General features: G+C 41.8%; 1 protein-coding gene across 1 annotated transcript; it reads left to right on the forward strand.

Annotated features, from left to right (window-relative positions):
• The first annotated feature begins 1,358 nt into the window (after positions 1–1,358).
• Positions 1,359–20,840, forward strand: LOC119727717. The gene is given in 7 exon segments (XM_038199742.1): positions 1,359–1,595; positions 5,374–5,446; positions 6,235–11,505; positions 11,508–13,678; positions 14,397–14,519; positions 15,725–15,836; positions 16,728–20,840. Coding segments are annotated over 5 exon segments (9,471 nt in total). The 5' UTR covers positions 1,359–1,595; positions 5,374–5,446; positions 6,235–6,275; the 3' UTR covers positions 18,563–20,840.
• The last annotated feature ends 449 nt before the right edge of the window (positions 20,841–21,289 follow it).

Raw genomic sequence — 21,289 nt, forward strand, 5'->3', positions numbered from 1 at the left:
ACACTGTTATATTCGTTGGTCGCTATTAATTGCCCTGTTATGCATTGCTATCGCGCAACACCTCAATGTACAACCGTTGGCTGCAACATAAAAATATTATTGGCTACAAATCTCATGGCGCGGGCTATATAAATAAAGCAAACTTAATCATGGGCTAGAAAATTTGACTCAAGAGTTGACATGCGACGCGTGCATAGTCTTTGTAGCACATTGTTTTACATTTTAGGCCCATTTCGGTTGAACAATGACAGAACTACCAATCCCATCATAGTTCAAAAGGTCCACGATGAATTTCCGACTCGTTCATTTTCTTTCCATAAGACACCACAATGGCTGCCTATACCAATGGTCTACTGACGCGTACACTGAGCATCAATCAAGGGTGTCCAACCCATCGCACTTTTGCTGGCCTACCGACCACTGACTGTACTGACCTGACTGACTGCTGAGATAGGCCCTGTAGGCCCTACACTATAATGACCTGATCTGTCAAAATCAGACTTTTTAGCTCTGGGCATAAGGTCAAATGAGATTATTTGCATATTGTTAAAATATGTACATTTTCCTTCTAGGCTAATGGGTGGTTTAATTTTTGAAACCGGTCATTCCTGGGCAAAGCTATGCTATTTTGATGTTCATCGTGTTGAAAAGTAGAACACGGAGAAAATGGCAGTTAAAGTTTGGGGTCTACTTTTAAGACCAGTTTCAAGTGACATTTCTGTAACCATGTTAACTGATATACCTTAACATATCATTAAAAAGCTATATTCAGAGTTTAAACTAAGGTTTCAAACTTTTATAGTATATTTTAGACATGTTCAGGATTACAAATATATGCAAAAATTGAAAAAACGAAAAAAAAATCATCCCCACAGCGTTGTTGTTGGTGTTTTTATTGGCCCAATCTCAATTTCAACCTCTGACCAGAAGCGTCTGCTTTTGACAGAACATTATTAATAACATAGCTGTCTGTTATTAGCCTGAGTACCTAATTTAAGTGGGCCTAATAAAAAAAATTGGTTTATAAACCGTTTATATATATATAGCCATACCTAAACAATGTGTATAATATTTTTAATTTACAACTGAAAATTAACCGACCATTAATTTTGCACAAATTCAAATTTCAATTTTGGCGCGCGTATGCGCCCACTCACGTGAGCTCACCACGTGCAGGGAATTCGCGCCGCAACGTCACTGCATTCCCACAATGCATTGCTCCATACGCAGCATCGGAAATGGCGGAGAGATATTTTGGCCGATTTCTGGAAGTAGTTTCGTTCAAAACCGAGCCAGTTTTCTTCCACATGCGACTCTCAGGAGTTCACGACAGTGTGACTTATGGTAGGATAATAGTTTCCAATCGATTAATACATGCTGTGGTGGTTATTTTTGTCACATTCAGGGTGATTTGGGAGAGGTTTTCTTGACGAAACTTCGCGTTTATTTTAACGAGTTTACACACGCGTAGCGTGTTTGCAAACTTTACTGATCTCGCGTCCACATTCGACGTCTTTGAAACAAAACATCCCGCAACAACAATCGCCAAATAGGAAATAAGAGATTGCAGATATTATTTTCGAAGCCTATTGTTGGTAAGGCCTGTGATTTTCCGGCTGTTATGCAGTGTTTCGACTTGTTTTGGATCAGCTACGCTACCGACCTCGTGGTGGTTTCGCGATCAGTTCGTGCTGCGTGGTTCAATAATGGCATATTGTGTACGTGTGTAGCGTATTCATTCGCTGTGTACAAAATGCCATGTGGTCAATGCTATAGGCAACCCCAAGCCGTTGCATTGATGGTGTGTTTGGGCGTTGTGCATGTACATTTGTATACACCATTCGTTAACAATCTTTTGGGGTGTATTTTTCATACGATCGTTCTCTCCTTTCTAGTCTGCAAGGTATGAAACGAGACAAAATCAAAACTATTTAAAAACACAGAAGATGTAATTAATGTATTGGTGTATAGGCATTGCAAAGAAATATCATTTAAATGTGAAGCAATTGTCTGTTAATCTTCCATAGCATTTGTGCAAATGAGCTCATTAAAAATACATTTTGGATATGTTAAGACAAACTGGGTTGCAGTCTGAAACTTGCTTTTACATCCATGTCAGCCTGTACCGGTATATACTGTCCATTTATTGCAGGAAAATAAATTTGCACACTGCACTTTTTTTTTTAACACGTTATATTTCTGACATAAAATCCCTTGCGTTCTATTTAAATTAACGTCACTGGCGATATTATTTATGATATTTATGTAAAAGCCATGTTTTGTCGGGTAAATGGTAGGCAATACTAAGTTTTGTCCCCAAAATTACGCTTAGATTAACATGCCACATGCCAAATTGCTTTGCTCTTAACAACAGAAAATTGTTAGCATATAATACATGTACGTACATATTGGAATGTGTTCATGCAATGGAGAGCAGGCAGGCCACAAACATCTAAATCAACGATACATTTCATACAGACGAACCATTTTGGTCTCATGGAAAGTACAGGTCGTGTGATAAGAAACCCAGAATTAACTCCGAGCCTTTAGCTGTCCATTGTATTTTATTTTTATCAAAACTTAAATTGGACTGTGAAAAGGGGTCAGCGGCGAGGCCGATACTTGAGGAAAGATTCTCGTTCCCTATGAACTCCGACACGCAATCAACTGATTGAAATATTTACATACATTTACACCTGCATACATACTGTACATGTAAGCTCAGTGGTACACGTCTTGATACTTGATATACAATGAAAGCCTGGATCATACTTGGCGCAAGTAGTTGTGCAGCAGATTGCAAAAACAGATCATTAAACCTGGCGAATTCACCGTGTCGTTATGACATAGGATTTGCTTTCGCGTTTTTGTAAGTGAAGTGTAAATCTCTTCGAAGAGCCTTTGTATCAGCTATTTCGTGTTACTATACCGTACCTCATACATATTCATGATCGAGAGCCGAGTTCTCACTGGTCCATGCACTATCGCGTGTCGGCCGAGTGCGCACACGAGGTTTCATGCACAGGTTAAATACGCATGCGTTATGCTATCGCACTGGTTACCAGTGCGCTAGTCTACTACGCATGCGCTTTGTGAGGCAATATTGGAACTAGCGCACAGGGGTAGTGCACACGCGCGAATATCGCCCTCGCAGCAGCTACATGAAAAGATGGGGCACGACAACATTTTGCTGAGAAAACGTATGCGTAACTTCATGAAATGTTTGTTAATATGTATGAGGTATAGTAAAACAAATATAACATGGTTTAGATTGGGTGGATAGGCAAAATTAGCTCTCCTCTTTATTGGAAGTTGACAGACTACATGTAGACTGTCAACTTCCAATACCTTGGAGAGCAATATTGACTGTCAACCCTCAAACCATGTTTTATTTGTATACTGTCTCATGCGTGTTGTTTAAAAAATGTTTTGAAATGTTTACAGAACATGAAACATGAAACAATGTAGTACATACATGTGCACGTATACCGAAGCGTGGAGGGTCCACAAGCAATCAAAAAAATTGCCAATTTGTATCTTGTCTCAGCAACTTGCCTTCTGGTTTGGGCGAGTTACTATCTTGCCGCGGCAAGTTAATATCTCGCCGCAGTGACTTACGATCACTCGGCGGAGAGTTACTATCTGTCAGCGGCAACTTACTATCTCTCGAGATGGTAACTCGTCATGGCGAGATAGTAACTGGCAGCTAGTGAGATACCAATTTGAAATTTGTGTTGTGGTGGCCCCTGTACGCAGCCATACGTTACATGTCAGTTACATTTGAAAATAAAAACTGGAATGTTATTACTCAGGCATGTAAATTTCATCGGATCAGCTGATTTCCCCTTTTTTCGTTTCACACTTACAATATAATATGCCATTAAAATTTGGGAAAACATGACATAATGTCTTATGAAACCTGCAATTTTTTTCTTTGTTTTTTTCCCCAGTTGAAAGCCGGTAAACTTTCTAAGTTTGAAGTCTAACATTTCTCATCGGTCTTTCATACTCCACACAGTTAACGTGAATTCATGCCAAGTGAACTTGACAACATGAAACTTGGCAAGATTTGCTGCAGTTGTAATGGGGTCTACTGTTGCTAATTTGCAGTGCTGTTACATCACAAATTTGCACTTACCTTTTTTTTTACTTTTTTTTTTAAAATATAAACTGGCTAAGCCATAGTGACAAAACAACAAACTGCATTGAGATTCATTGCAAATTTACTGTACATTTATAACAACCACACCCGCATTCTGTTGTCACGTTTGCCTGTTGTTATCATTCAAAGTTAACTCGTGGGATACTGCAAAGAATGACATCTGAAAAAAAGACCCCTCAAAAGTCATGATCATGTTGAAGGAAAAAATACATCATTTTTACACTTGAAACATTCTTAAAATTTTCTTACAGAGCGACCTTTCACAAAACCTATTACTATTAGATCGATTGGGGGGAGGGGTGCTGCTATTGAGCTCTTGCTTACAGGTTAGCTTGTACCCCTGCACTACCCCTCTCCCCACCCCACCTCACCATGCCCCCCTCCCAAGCTCCCTCCCCACCCCCACCCCCCTCGGATCCCCCATGCTTATTAAGAGTCAGCCCACAATATAACTGAATTAAAGAGCTGAAAAACGATAATCCATTTTTATTGAAGATGATTTAAAATTTTTATCAGGTTGAATTTTTTTTATTCTGTTTTGTTTACCTTTGTTTTCCCTCAATTTCTTATGGAAAAAAATATAACAATACATGTATATTAGAAAAGTATTCTCTCTCCAAAAAAGCTTTTTTGCATAGTGATACATAAGTTTGGTAATTGGATATGAAATTATAAGTGTACAGAATGTACAATTAATAAATACTAGTCGCATTGAAGTACGTAAATTGCAATATTACTGAGTTTCCTATTGTGCATGATTCACAGTTGATTTTTGCCAAATGTTTGAGTTTGCCGAATGATTAATTTTTATATTTTGTTTTTGCTAAGTAGTGCCATAAATCAGGCATGCAACTTTTCCTCGGATCTGCTAATTTCCTCGTTTTTTTTTTACTTCTCAGGAATGCCATTACAAATTGAATAACACTGTACAAAGTCTTGTGTGGTTTGGAATTTCCTCATTTTTTTCTAAATTCTCAGTTGCATGCCTGATAAATATTGCATTATTTTGATCCCACATTGGTCAAAAGTAGATTGTTCTTGAAGTGTTTTGAATTCTGTCTATTGGTTTTAATGAGTTGAAATTATTTTTTTGGTTTATGGCAGCACCGGACTTTTAATTCACTTTTCAACCTTTGGCAGTAAGGTGTATGCTTCATAGAAAAAAAATGGCGTTGTTGATAACAATATTTCTTTTCCCTTTTTCTTGATAGATGTGTTGTTACCCAGTAGTACATGATGTGGCTGTACCCTTTGAATGCTACCTTCAGGTTATCATGTTGATAGGTGGGTGTTTCATTATAATTTCTCTCATTTTTAAAGCTGTGACCCGACCCCACAAAATCAGTTGTAAAGTTCAGAAGTGACTGCCTAGTTTCGTGTGAGCTATACCACTAGTTAAACCAAAGTGAAGTCTGTACACGAGCCAATATGGCCAATCAGGCTAGTGCGTATCTCCAGTTTCAGCGGCATGAAACTGAATGAGATGCCAGTACATTGCAGGTTACTCCCCAGCAAATGCCGGTAACCCATTTATACTCCTGGGTGGAGAGAGGTAAGTAGGGGTGAAGTGCCTTGCCCAAGGAAACTACATATGGCCAGCAGCTGGATTCAAACCTCTGATCACGAGTCATGAACCCTAACCTCTTGGCCACACTTCCCAAAATTTAAGAAGCACCCTACATTGGCAGTGATGCCTGGGTACCACTAGGAGTAACTCTGCTGAACATTGTACAATACGGAAGAAAATTAGGAAATTATACAGTAAAAAGGCAAATCTCTCTTTAAATGTCACTCTCCACAATATTGACAAATCCTATGAAACAACAACTTTGAAAAACAAAAAATGAGCACAAAATGGAAGACAAAAATATAACAAAAAATGGTTCTAAAATAGTTATAATAACTTTTACAAAAAGCATTCCGTTTCGTAAGTGCCCTGTTTATTCATTCATGAATAAACATTTCAACAAAAGAATTACAACGGAAAAAAAATGAACAAAGAAAACGCAAATTACAGTATCATTGTAGTTGTTAAAAGTTGTCAATATACATGTTTTCTTTACTTTTTGCAGGTTAACTGTTGCTGATATGCTGAGACAAATATGAAATCAAGATGTTTTCGGCTAAGTTAAAGACAAATGCCAGAAAGTCAACTCACAGCGGTAAGGTCCGTCTGGGAACATCAGCACTCCAAGACAGACACTGGCAAGATGCATCGAGTTACTCATCAAGTGTTCCACAGGACGGAAGGTCAGGGGAGAAGCTGCATTCCTCATCAGCTAACCAATCAAGAGACAGAACCATCTGGGACACCAAGTTCACCGAACCAGAACCAATTCACAGAGGAAGCTCGGATGATGTGATATGGGTGTCAACCCAAACGGCAACGACTCCTAAATCCTTTCCAAAGCACAATGCCAAAGTGAGTGTTTTCAGTCCAAAGGTTACATCAGGGTCAGACCGGAACATATTTTCAGCGCTCGTTCCCAGCAAGAAGGCATCTGAAAGTAGACCTTTACATGTAACTACTCATCATGGGAGCAGAATGTCACACCAGGCAAGCAGTGCTTCCAGGAGCCTTTCTACTCCTCCAGGAAGGAAAGGCAGTGATTTTGTCTTCAAGAAGCCCACAGCACCCCCACCAGTCTCCCGCATCCACCAGCCAGTCAGCAGTTTCAGTGACAGCAGGCAGAAAGTTTCCCCAAGTAGCCCTTCTCTCTCAGGACATGTTAAGCATCAGCTAGGGAACAGCGAAGTGGCTTCAGGCGGTGTTCCCACTTCAGCAAGAGCTCATGCCGGAGGGAAGACCAAGAAACTGCAGCGCAGCACCTCCGTGCCAGGGCTTTCACAGTCTGATGAAATCATTCCCATCTTGGAAAGACAAGAAATTTTCACTGCCAGAAGGGCCAGCACAGGATCAGGAGATTCCATTGGCAGTCCTCAAAATGTAGAATGGCATGGAAAAATTAAGATGAAGATAAATACAAAAGGACTTAGAAAACTTAAAGAAATGGGAAAACTCACAGGCAAATCCATAAATTCCGGTTTAGCGCTTAGGAAAACTACAGGAAAGGCCAATTCTCTTGGAATAGGAAAGTCTGTTGACAGTTCCCCACTTCTAGGTCGCTTACCGAGGGAAAGAATTGGAAAGGTTGGTTCCACAGGACTTGGTGAGTCTGTCAGCCGCTCCCTAAAGATCGGTCAAGTAAAAAGGAAAACTAAGGGCAGTTCCCAAAGTGTTGGAAATATTGGCGGACCGGGGGATTTTGGAGATCTTGGACATTTAGAACAATTCCGAGGACTGGGGGATCGTAGAGGATTTGGCGACCTTGGAGGACTTGGAGAAGTTGGAGGATTTGGTGAGCTTGGACTTCTTGGAGGATTTGGCGATCTTGGTGGCATTGGAGAACTTGGTGGGTTTGGAGAAATGCACGGAGGCAGAGAGTTTGAAGAGTCCAGCAACATGATGTTGAATGGAGTACCAAGGACAAGTAACAGTAAAGGCAGTTCCCGTACAACCATAAGCAAACATCAGAAAGCTGGCACAGCATCTTCCAACCATGAAGCCGCTTCTCCAAGTACCCGTATAAAGCCAATGAATGCATTCAGTCCTAGGCCAATGAAGAGCATTCTCACCAAAAGCACCAGCAAAAGATCAGGTGCAAGAGAACCTTCTATGCAAGCCATGAGGAATAAACCCGTTGTCAGCCAATCGCCAGTCTCACATAGCCGTCCGGTCATTGATCTCTGCAAGCCAGCAACTTCACGGAAGTCTGTTAGCACACGTTTCAGATCGGCAGCAGTAAGCCCTCATCGTCACAGTATTAAACCCCAAGTGAGTGCCCATCTCCAATCCAACAGAGTTCCACCATCTCATGAACCTCAATCGCCCACCCTATCAGGGAAGGTTGACCCCATTAATAACAGTTCTAGACAACCACAGAAGAAGCCTGTCAAGAATCTATTGCAAAAAAGTGTTGCCCATGTTCAGTCAGGGAGCAAGGAGAGATGTTCATCACGTGAATTAAAAAATACCAATAATGTCAAAGCATTATCGGGTAGCATCCCCACACTGAATAAAGCCATTGTACCTCTTGAACGGCTGGAAGTGCGACTGAGCCCAGTGAAGATTCAGAGTGGAGTCCTGTGGGATGAGGATGAAATTGACGGAGTATTGTTTTCTTCCTTCAGCACTCAGTCTGAACTTGAATCTTACCTCAAAACTCAACCAGAGGAGACGCCAAAACATGTGCAACAGGATACAGGTAGTTGCCACGTGCCCTCACCACTCCGGATAAGAAGCCCTACCGGTAACAAACCACAAAGTCTTGGAGGGAAAAGTGTACATGACCAAAACCAGTTTAAACAGTTTGAGAAGCAACTTTTAGCTGATATGCGAAAAAGTGCCTGCCACGAAGTCTTGCATCCTAAGCTTGTTCACCGTGGCCTGTCCATCAGAAGAGACATGATTGGAAATGGAATCAAATGCATCAATTTGAGAGCGTATGGGATTCGCTTTAAAATCAGGACTCGGAAGGGTGCCCATCAATCTCGTAGGAGGGCCCAATTGCCTGAACGCAAAAAAGTAAAACCTGCAGCAAAATCCAAGATCAACAGCCCAATGAAAAAGTGTTCGGCAACGCCAATGACAGGACTGAAGATGAAGTTCACAATGCATGGAAAGGAAGAGGACAGCAAAAAAGTTACAGAATCCAAGGCTAACCCTGAACCAACCTCTGATAAGACTCCCGAACCACCAGCAGTGGAAGCAGAATCAACTACACAAATATACACAAAATTGCCAATTGAAGAGAGTATCCCTTTCAAACCCTTTGAGAAGGAAGTCATGTCATCCAAGTCTGCATTTGTCAGTGACGCACTGGACAAGTACCTGGAGGATGTGGAGAAACAGTCATCAACCCTGGCGGGTCCTGGGCATCCACTGCTCCAAAGTAGAGCTTCCTCGATTACCTTCAAGATGCCTTCCAAACAGTCCAGCTCTTTCAAGACCTTGGACATGGCACTCAAGGAGAGGCAGATGGCCAAATACAAGTCCAAAATACCAACAGTTGCAGAAACAGCACAGAAGCTTGCCAAAAGCTTGAAACATACTTCTGATGCGTTCAGAATTTCAGACCCACAATCAGCCCCAATGGAAAAAGAATCCCCAAGTTCATGCAACAAGGCACTTCCATCAGATTCCTCTAAAACATCAGATGCAGTAAAGGACAAACAAGTTCCTCAGATCCCTCAAAGTGTGCAAGGCACTAAGTTAAATATTTCTCCGAAACCCAAACGCAAAGAGGTTAATCTTGATGAAAGGAAGCGCTTATTAGAGGAGAGGCTGGAAAGTGTCAACAAGAAATTGAAGGAAAGCAGCGCATTCGTGAAGAAAAGCCCAACAAAGGTTAAATCTCAAACCAGCTGGGCTACCAAGTTGAAGATTGTAAACAGCCGTCTGGTTCAGCAACTTAATGCTCCCGGCAAAAATGCACATCTTATCAAGTCCAAAGAAGCAAGACAGGAAACAGGAGTTAAGATAAAGATTGAGAAAGATGTCGACACACAGAATCTGTCCCTTGGCTCAGAGTGCAAACCCAGCCCTGAAGCTAAAACTGAAAAGCATGATGGGTCAAGAAAGGGAAAGAGCAAGGGGCCCAAACAGTTTGTGAGACTCGACCAGCAGACCACTTGTGACAAGGAGTTCTGCCGCCTGGGATGCATCTGCGAAAGCATCAACCTCAACTTGCCAGTGGAACGTTTGACCAAGCATTGTAGGAAGCTTGAGTGTATGTTTGAGTGTGTCTGTCAGCGCAACAGTGTCCGGATTCTGCGCAACCGTAAGAGGCCCACCATCTTCCAGGAGAAGTCCATGCTTTTCTATGATGGAGTGGGGATGTTCAGCAACAATAATTCTGCTTTTGTGGAAGAGGATACAAGCCTTCCCCAGGAAAGGGAAAAGCCAGGAATACTCTCTTGTTTAACATCATGTGCACGGGCAATGGTTTACAAGCCTAAATCCAAGCGCCCACCAAAAGAAACTAAAGTTGACAATCCTTCCAGCATGTCTGACAATCCTCAGAAAAAGCAAGAGCTGCAAAGAGCCAATGCTACTGGATATGATGTAGCACAGCCACAGCGTCTTCCAAAAGAAGTCCCAAGCAACTCCCAGTTAGCTCTAAAGACCCCTCCATTAACTGTTGCGCAGGAGATTGCTAATTTAAAGAAGGGTCCGCAGCCAAGCATCTCTGAAGCCGAAAAGACTGTTAGCTCTGTCCCCAAGGTTGGTGATGTTGTACCCAGTGTTCTTTATGCCCCGGTTCAGGTACCACTGTCCAACCAGCAAGGAATGGTTCTCCTGTATGCACCTGTCAATACACTGCCGTACATGGTACAGAAAGTCCCAGTATCTGGCCTTCATCATCAAACATCCAATCAAGCAGCCAACGGAAGCAAACTTGCACAGATACCTGTAAATAATGCCAAATCGGATGCCCAAGTTGCAATGAGCAGCGACCCAAATGTAGGGGACAACAAGACGAAGCCAGTTGCTGCTATCATTCCACCAACATCAACATGCCTTACTTCTTGTAGCAAAGCACCAGATACAAGCACTCCAGTCAGCGTTTCTGAAGATCACTCCAAAGTAGCAACTGAAACCGAGACCAGTTGCAAAGTGTGTGAAGCTTTGGAATCTGGGGAACTCAGTGTTGTTTTTAAAGATACCTCCCTGACAACGGTAAGCAAACAGCATACTTGTACAAAGGAGACCCAAAGATTGTTGAACAGTCCTACTGATGAAGAGAAGGGAAAAGAGGTGCAGTCTACAACAGGTTGCACTGAGAGTGCCACCAAAGATGGCCCCACTGATAATGCATCCATTGATGAGAGAGTTATCAGCAAAGTGCCTGAATCATGTGAGGAACAAACAAATACACCTAAAGTCACATCTCCCAAAGCACTTTCAGGAAATGAGACATTACCAGAAGTCAATGAACTGGGCACTGTTAGTGATTCACAAGAACCAGAGGATACTGTTTCAGCCGAGCAGACCAAGAAACCTGATGGAGATACACTGGCTGCACTGAACCAAAACGATGATCCCACTTCTGCCACCAAAGTGTGTGCTGATGATGTAACTCCTTCAATTGACTCTGTAAAATCTGTCTCTACATCAAATGTTCAATTGAAGGAAGTATCCCAGGATGCGATGGTAGAAATGAGTGATGCTAAAGCGAAGATTAGTGCTGTTATCACCAAGATACAAAGTCCAGTCAGATCCCCTTCAACTAGCCCAATTGCTGGATCCTCAACTGACCCAATAAACCCTGTGAAGCCCAATGAACCTACCAAACTCAGTCTGGTTCAGTGGCTCCCGGTTGTGCTGTGGCAGATCTTAACAAGAAGCTGCATTCTGCTGCTTTAAGCCTACCAAAAGCAGTTCGGATTGACCCAAAGACAACTGACGTGAGCACAAGTAAGCCTGTGAAAGTCCCTGCATTTTCGTATACCATGGAGAAGAAAGGAATAGATGAGAAGAATCCAAAGCTTAGTAAGACACAGGTTTTTCTCCCAGGGTCATCAATGTCAGCCATCAACTCAAAATACCCAGCCTCAAGTGTTCGCTCACCTCTTCTGATTGAAATACAGTCGGAATGCAACTGGGCAGGTACTAAGAATGACATCCTCAGTACCATCGCCAAGCATACATCCAAAGTTGATGGTGGCCCAGGTGTTATGCGTGTTGGCAAATTTCTTGTCGAGATACTCAGCAAGGAAGAACAGAAAAATGTAGCAGTTTCTTTAAAAAAGAATACATTCAAGGAGCAGTTGACAAGTAAATCTCCAATGAGTGCCACAAAGATTGAAAAAATATCTCTGCCAATTACTCAATCTTCCACCAGTCAACCGACTTCTGTCCAGCAGACTTTCAAAAAACCAGCAATTGGAAAACAAGTGCCAGCACTGGGTGTCCAACTGCCAGCATTGGGAACACAAATGCCAGCACTAGGAAAGCAAGTGCCAACACTGGGAACCCAAATGCCAACACTGGGCACCCAACAGCCAACACTGGGAGCCCAAATGCCAACACTAGGAAAGCAAGTGCCAACACTGGGAACCCAAATGCTAGCACTGGGAAAGCAGGTGCCAACACTGGGAACCCAAATGCCAACACTGGGAAACAAAGTGCCAACACTGGGTACGCAAGTGCCATCCAAGAGTAACCCCTCAACAGAATCCAAGAACATTCCAAACCTGCCCAGTAATGCCATCAGCAGGCAGTTGAACTTTGCCAAAGCTGGCACCATTACTGCTCCGATGAAGCCAGGGACTGCCCCCTTGTTGACCAGCCTTCCCCCAGGAAGTATTCTGATCTCCGATGGGAAGAACCCGTCTGCATACCTGGTACCCCTGAAGGCTGTCCAGGATACACTGAAGAGTTCAGTACCTCCTGCCATCCAAAGTATGACTTTGAAGCTGCCAACAACTCAGTCCACTCCAACCCTACCAAATGGTTTGCCTGGTGCACCCAAAGTTATGCCCAGTCTTGGACCACTTGGTTCTGGCAGTCCAAAGGGTCTCTCCACCACAATGTCCTCTTCCAAACAACTTCCTCTAACGTGGGGTCACCTGCAGAATTCATTGAAACGTGTTGCTCAAGCCCCTCCAGCGTCTCAGATTGGAAACGTCCAAAGCAAACCTTTCACATCATCAACATCTTCTGCAAACTTGAATGGTATGAACAACACAGGCAAGTCACCACCTGAGAATACTGCGACAGCCAGAACCCCAACTACTTTGAGTTCTTTCATGCCAACACATCTCGGGCAAATCCCTCCACAGGTTATTGCACCAGACCCTGGACCCACAAGCCTCAATCAGCAAGTGCATCCTTCAAAAGGTCCTGACCCTTTGAAACCAAATGAAGCTGTTAATCTTTCAGTGGGCACAACTGTAGGGACACCCCAGCATCCCCCGTCAGAGGAAAGCCAACCGAATGCAACTGCGGAGGTTCCATGTTCAACCGACGACTCTGACGAATTTGTCGATGTAGAGAGTCTTGACGAAATACATCCTCAAAGCTTGCTGTACATCAAACGCAAGCCTCGTCTTTTGAAACCCAAACCCAACCAGGATCCACCGATTGTTCCCATTGCACTCACCTCAGATGCTCCCCAGCCTTCGACCTCCCATTTTGTCATCGCCCCTAAAGACTCCCGTCGAAAGACTGAGCACAAAGTGCGCCCATCTTTACTCGTTGATGACCAAGAAGAGGAGGTAGATGTCGTATCATGTGAGGACCAGAGCAAGGGGCACCGGAAGCTTCTGGTTGGCAAGACCCCTGTCCGATCTACTTCTAGTAGCAGCAAGAGAAAGAGAAAGTCACCTGTCGTGCAGCAGTCCATGATGGCACTGGAAGAACCAGAGTTCATCGAGTCTTACTTTGAGGTTTCGTCGGACGATGATAATGGAGATGGGGAGCCCAAGCGCCACAAGAGGGACAAACCCAACAAGGTAAATGAGCTGAAATCATTAGAGGGGGAGCTAATAAATTATGTTAGCCCCTTCACAAAATCACATTACTGGACCAAGCCCAGTCTAATGTGGCTTTCTTAGATGTAGGTAGCTCTCCAGCACTTAACTGGCTCGTCACTCGTCACTCAAATTATGATGAGAGACAGGCTGGCTTTGGACAACAGACGCACATACATTGGGGATAGCCTGACTGTTTATCAAGGACAAACCACTGCACTCCCACCCGTATTTTAGTATGTGCTAATATATTTATGGTTGTTAACTGATTAAAGAGCATTATCTCAGTAGGGTGCTCATGAATACGAACCCGGGAATCCCGGGTTGGCGAAAGCCACATTAGACTGGACTTGGTCCAGTAATGACAGCCAATTGGTTAATTAGAAAGTTGAAACTTAAATGGAATGCATACATTTAAGAGAACCCTCACTTAGTAACAATTCTGTTTGTATGACGACATTAACCCTCCTTTTTTTCTTAAGTAATGCTTTATAATCTGAATAGCTTAAAACCCCATGTAATGGGATTGAAATTCCTTAACGTTTGATGTCTTGTTGAAACGAACCCACATTTCGGTTGTAAAACAAGTTCATTCTGTTCAGCAATTGAACATTGCCCTTACATCTGAACTTTGCAAAGGCCTTAATAAGGATCCAAATTTGCCATGTGACAAAATGGTAGCTTTTTGTTTATTTATCAGGTCCTTCATCTGATTAAAGAACGACAGCGACGGCGGGACCAAAGTGATCTCTTTGGAGGCCTCAAAGTCGTCTTACTGAATGACAAGAACAGCCGGGCACCGAAGGTTGCTCTTCTTGCGAAGGTAAGAACTTTTCATATTGATATCCTACTTTTTTGAATCATGTTTTATGGTACTTAAAGCCCCCTTGCAAAGAGTGAAAAGACTGACATTGCAGTTTCAGCTCGGTGGATACTTTATATTTTTGGGGAACTGTTTGAATTTTTGTTTGATTTTGTTGGTGGGAAGCTGCTTATTCACATTTATACATGGGACGCCGGACTTATGTGAGTACCAAAACTGTGTTGAGCAAGATTGTAAAGGGTGTCTTTCTGCATAATACATTATGTCAGTTGATGTAAATGATGGGTAAGGTAACGCAATATTCAAAAGGCAAAACAAAATTTTAATCTTGGTGGTGCATTGTTATAACTCACTAATTTTTTTAACCGTGCTGCTTCTTTTTCCAATTTTTTAAAGTCCACTTTCCCTTACTTTTTCCTACTTTTTGTTTCACAACTCCAAAAAAATGAAATCTCTTTGAATAGTTTCCATAACAGTGTTACACACTCCTATTACATGACTCAATGAAGGGCTTGGCCGCAGGAGCACTGCAACTGTACTTTCAAGAGCTTAGTTGAGGATGGAGCACAAAAGTGCTGTTAGTACAGAACATGCCAAATGAGGCTTATGATGCTGTGGACATGAGTGAGCTCCAATGAAAACTGCTCCTGAATGCCCGCAAAAGTGCTACTTTTATCCTGATTTCCCCCCCCCCCCCCCCCCCCACCGATCCGAAGTCCTACTATTGTCCTTTTTTTTTATTTGATTGTAGTTCTACTTTTTCACCTGGTTCTGCTTGCAAGCGTGTTGGGGCTAATTTTCCATTACCCCTTGCACCAATAAGCAGTTGGGCCGATAGTGCCTTGAGGATTAACTGCTCCACTGCATGAGTGCAATCTCAAAGCTGCATTATCTAAAACATGGATTCTCAGTCATTGTATGTGGGGCACACTGACACAAATATATGTGAGCTAGAAATGCAATGTACCTTGTTGAGGTGGAGTTATAAAATTGTTGCCTTCTTTGGAATTTACTGAAGAAAGGTTTCCTTTGAGGCAACCCAAAACAATTTTCACATCTTCAGTGGTTGAGAGATAGGGCAACACTTTAACTATGAACAAATCACCATGTTAAACATTGCCATATTCCTTTGCCAAGTTTGTTTTAAGTTGAAAATAAAGCTTCTTGAGTAACTTTATTAAATTTATTTTCCCTTTTTTTATCAGGCGCACAATGAAATCAAACGGTTGGAGTTGGATACGTTTAGAATAGAAATTGAGGAAACCAAACTAAAGCAGGAGAACTTCCAAAAGCGGAGCAAGTTGGCTTCATTGCTAGGTAAGTCAGCTGGTCACCAACCCTTAACCTTTTTCCGGATCTGACGAGACAGACTCTGAAAAAGGAATCACAAGGGATGAGAATGAACATATGATATGTCTTCTGTCAAAAGCGGCACCTAAGAGCACACCACTGTGTGAGTAAAGAGGAGTTGGCAGCGGATGTCATTGATGTTGGACTGCACTTCTGATCCCACTTCTGCCACCAATCTGTTGTTACCAGATCTGTGAAGGATTTGTGAGATTGACGAAAAAAAGAGCCCAGTCTATTTTAGATTTACGTAGGACTTGATACTTGTTGAAAATGAAGGTACAAAGAATGAACCGTTGGGCACCTGAACATAAGTGGATTTTGAAGGATTCAGAAAAGTTCCTTGCAAGTGGTTGTGTCAGTGCAAAACTGTTGTATCTCAGTTTTGAGTCTGTTTTAGAAAAACGCATGAATAGGTTTGCGGTGGCTCAGTACATTTTTGTGGCTTATTTAAATAAAAAGATAATGTAACTGTAGGACGAAAGTTCAGTTGTGTCCTACTTTTTAATTCCGATCATTTGGCTTGAAAAATGCAAGAATAAACGGAATTGATGATGCATCAGTACAAGAATGTGAATTTTGACACATTTCGAGATACACGTTTTGCACACAATGATACAGACGTTAAGGTTCGCAAGAAATACAACCTTGTATAAGATTAATTTATTACGTCATAATGACGCAATATTTTTCAAGGAAATTTTCCGGTATTAATCTACAGGGAAAAGCTGAATTTCGAATTTCTGAATGACAAGTATAGTAGTTCGGGTTAACCTCAGATTTATTTATATTTTCAGGATATCGTTAGGTGATTGTTTGAGATTTACCACAGTCATTCTACTTTTTGCTTTGTGATCATAGATGTAAATGTCCTGGACTTCCCCTCTGCCTTCACTGACCAAAAAGACCCTGACTTCGCTGAGTACATCAAGGAAATGAAAAACGGGAGCGATGGGGCGGTGTCTGCAGCACAGAGCGAGACCACATCCCAGGATTCCGAGTCAATCGACATGGACTCATCGGACGATGATGCTGACAAGACAGATTCTGAGAAAGGAATCACAAGGGAAGAGTATGAACAAATGCTCGGTCTTCTGTCAAATCTGGCACCTAAGAGCAAACCAAGTGTGAGGAAAGAGGAGTTGGCAGCTGTTGTCAGTGATGTTGGACTTACGCCTCAGGCCATTACTGCTGATCCCCCTTCTGCCACCAATCTGTTGATACCAGCCCTTCATTCAGGCCTCCCCATGACTGTCCCAGGGGCAAGCGCTGTTCCAAGAGTCATTCCAAAATCAAAACCAGCTGCAAGTCCCCAGGAGGACAGTATTGGAGTTTCTTTGAAGGGCCCAGTCCCCGTTGCCCTCCATGCCCTTCCCTTTGACCTTCATATGACTCCCCCACGGACATCTCCAGTCCCTGAGGTAACAGTCCCTGAAGTAACAGTCCCCGAGGTAACAGTCCCCGAGGTAACAGTCCCCGAGGAAACAGTCCCCGAGGTAACAGTCCCCGAGGTAACAGTCCCCGAGGAAACAGTCCCCGAGGTAACAGTCCCCGAGGTAACAGTCCCCGAGGTAACAGTCCCCGAGGTAACAGTCCCCGAGGTAACAGTTACCGAGGTAACAGTCCCCGAGGCAATTCAAAACGACCTTCTGATGGAGGTCAGTTCTGGAAGTCCCCAACCCGATTCGGGAGAGGAACTCTCAGAAAAAATGGAAGAGGTGACATCAGATCCTGTTCTCAGTAGCCCAACAGAAGCCTTTCCTGTCCAAAGTTCCAGTGAAACTGGTTTGACTGAGAATGACCCAAGGGTCAGCAGTGATGTATCTGATGCTGGATCCACGTCTCACACGGAAGACACCACATCCCTTGGTAATCAGACTGCCAGTGTAAATGAATCACATGACAGAAGTGGAATTGTAGACAACAGTGAGCTGGAAACTGCCACCATTTCTACGGACCAGAATAGCCCTGAATTGACTGAATGCATCAACAGAAGCAGTGATTCCTCTGATTTGTCATCAGCAGCTATTGGCGGAGATCCTAACGAAACTGCTGAAACTAAAACTGTCCCCCTAAATGAAACCAGAGCTACGTCGCAAACACATGATGAATGTACACGTAATCTGGCAGATGGTCTCAACAAAATCCCCCAGGACAATGAAAAAGTGAAATCAGGTAGTGAGCAGGCCTCTGCCGCGAATGAGAACAGGACCCTCATTTTGAACCAGGAGAGTGAAAACGATGATGAGGTCAATTTGATAGACTTGCCAACTAGCAATGAAGGGAAAGACTCTGATACTGAGCCCAGTGAGAAGTCTAGTACCAATAAATCCTCGGGCGACAAAGAAGCCACACCCCGGAAGGAAACTCAAGCATCACCCCAGAAGAGCAGCCCACCAAAACCAGCCAACAGCCTGGCAGCCTCTCTGCCTCCTATCACCCCTGCCAACTCCACAATCTCCTCAAGCCTGAGTGTAGTCTCCATCAAAATTAAAGGGGGCGTGGTGAACGTCACGTGTGGCAATGGGGAGGTGATACCCCTGGCTGTCGTCAAGGCCAGCACAGACGGTACGATGCAAGTGGCCGTCGAGGGCGACATTTCCTCCGAGAAGGTAGAGGAGCTCTTGTCCAAGTCGGAGGTGATGGAGTGCCTGGAGAAAGTGGCAGACGACACCTGTGAGAAGTCGGATTCGTGACGCTCTCTCTACAGCCTGTGTTCTTAAGGTTTAGTGAAGCAAGTTTTATCAGGGTGTAACATCTGATTTATTTTAGATGAGGGAATATGGGTAAACCGGTCCATTCATATAGTCTGCCCTTTCTTGGCTCTTTCGAGCCTATTGCATTACTGTTGCAAGCCTCCTTGTGACTTGTCTGGGTGAGTCCAAACACCAAATTCAACACTCAAGGAAAAGTTACACACACTTTTGTTACAGTAACTTGTGCACAGACATTTGTGGCTGATCTATTGCATATCAAAAAACAGGACTGTTAATCATTGACATTTTCTGTACAGTTCAAGCTTCCTACGCAGATTTCATTTTGTTTGGCAAAGTTTACTGGCGGTCAAAAATAACTTGAAGTTTTAATTGCATTTGTTTCCAGTTCCTTTTTTCCTTCTTTTTTTCCCCAAAGTTGTATAAGTGGTGACTTGTTGGTAGTGTCCAACATCTTTCTGTTTGAAATAGAAAAAAAAACTGAAAAATCAAATATAATGCCAGTTGGTTTTGCGTGGGAATTTTACATTTACTATGCAGTTCAAATGCTTTGACTTTTGTAAATCTTTGATTGTTCATATGTGTATATGGAGAAGCTTTTGATCTTGATAGAAATGTGTTTCATTGTAACATTGATGCTGCAAGCAATACTCTTCCCACCGATGTTGCGGAAGAAATTATTTTCGCAGTACACCAACAAAAAGTTCAAATCTTACCAGCTACTTACGTGTGAACAAAAAATCAAAGGCACATTTTCACTTGATACTTTTCTTTTTTTTATTTACCTGGCTAAAGCAATATTTAACAGTCAGTGGTTACAAGTATAAAAAAAAAAAAATTCAACCAAAAAGATCATAATTTCTAGTTTTACAAATTTTCAAAAATTCATTCTTCAAGTAGGATGTACTCCATATTGTTGATATGAAAATTGAAAGTTCTGTGAGCACACTAACGCACACTAAACAAACAGACATGCCACTTTTCAGGTTTTAACCTGAATTCAGGTGATTTTTTTCCAAAAAATGTGACAAATTAAAAGTGCTGGATTTGGTCTGAAACATCCAGAAAACACATTTTTGAAAGGGGGTAAGGGTAGTTGCAGGCTTTTTAGTAGTGTTTCAGGCTTTTTATTGATATATTGGTGGCATCTCTAAACAAAGTGCAGGGTAAAATGGGTGTTTGTTTTAATATAAAAAAAAAAATTCAGAAACTTGATGTTGAATGTAAAAGTGTGGAAAGCATAAAATGGATGAAAACTCAAAAATGGATTGCTTTATTGTTTTGAGAAGACGTTTTAGGCAGTGGCATTTTAGTTATATGAATTAAGGTGTTAAAAAGGCTCTTTTCTCACAAAGCTACTGATATCTTTCTGATAACATGGCAGTCACAGAGCTAACCAAAAATCACTTTTATGTAATGGTGTAAACGTTTTGTTCAGAAGCTGCCCTTTGTAAGCAGAGTCGCCTTGCATTGTTTTCTTTGTCAACTTTGTAGTCTGTTCATTTTCTGAATGTTCATTTTCTGTTATGATTTACTTGCATTGGATTTTATTGGTAATTTCTAAACTTATTTTTCTTTATTTGAATTATCTGGGGTGGTTTTGTTTTGGAAGTTGTATTATAAGTGAAGGATTTGTTTTCCGTTTTCAGTAATCATTTGACAAAAAATATTCTATAATCATTGGTCAGTAAAAAAAAAAATGGTTGTGAGTTCAAGGGAAAATGTTTAATTCGAAGAGCCAAAAAATCCCATGAATTCCGTTGCTTTAATTTGTTGCCTTATCAACTAAGGACCCATAAAAAACATTTGAAGGTAATTTGGCGTGGATTGTTTTACGATTATACTTCTAAACATTCATATCTTCGTAGAAATCGTAGCTGTTGTTTTTTTGTTGATTATTTTAATTTGAATATTAATTTTAATGATTGCTTTAAGCAAAAATATCAGCCCAAAATCAAAATACTTCTGAATGTAAGAGGGAACACTAATTTTGTAATCACTAATTTTATTTCTTTACACAAATTGCATGTATCACCAAAAAATGTGTATGTTTCAAAAGCTTAGTAAGAACATTTAAGAAGCAATTGACTATTATAAAACCAAGCAGGTGAATTAACCCCGGTTAAAAATCTAGTTTCAAGCAAGCAAGGGTTAAACCCGTTTAATCCAGCAAGTGAACTAGTTTTAACCTAAGTTAGACTTAATTGAGTCAGCACAACCATTAGGAAAAGTTACATGCAGAAGTATTTTAACACTTGTCCAAAATAGAACGCACTTCTTTATTATCTGTTCTTGAGAACACTTTAAACAACTAACCCAAGGTATCTTATAAGCGTATTACTTTGCAAAGAAGTCCATCCGGGAATCTTGACATGATATTGTTGTACAGTAAATTCATTAACAAATTGCCAGTTTTTTAATGAAATTTTTTATTTAAGCTCAAGTTAACTATTGGTAAACACAGTAGCAAGGGCTTTGGTCCGATTGGATCGACGTGTAAAACTCTATTATAAATCACTTACAATTTGTTGACAAATTCGATTTGTTTTTGTTCGTAGATTCATGTAAATATATTCAGCACATGCTTTTAAGAGAGCTCATTGTGTATGCATGAAATTATGCTTGCTTGAATTCACCATTATTTCGACCGTTATGCAAATAGTTCTTTGAGAAACCCTTATTTTCTTGTACTTGTATAAAGAGATTAGT

The sequence above is a fragment of the Patiria miniata genome, unplaced genomic scaffold, assembly GCF_015706575.1.
Source record: "Patiria miniata isolate m_02_andy unplaced genomic scaffold, ASM1570657v1 HiC_scaffold_20, whole genome shotgun sequence".
In the NCBI taxonomy this organism is placed as follows: Eukaryota; Metazoa; Echinodermata; class Asteroidea; order Valvatida; family Asterinidae; genus Patiria; species Patiria miniata.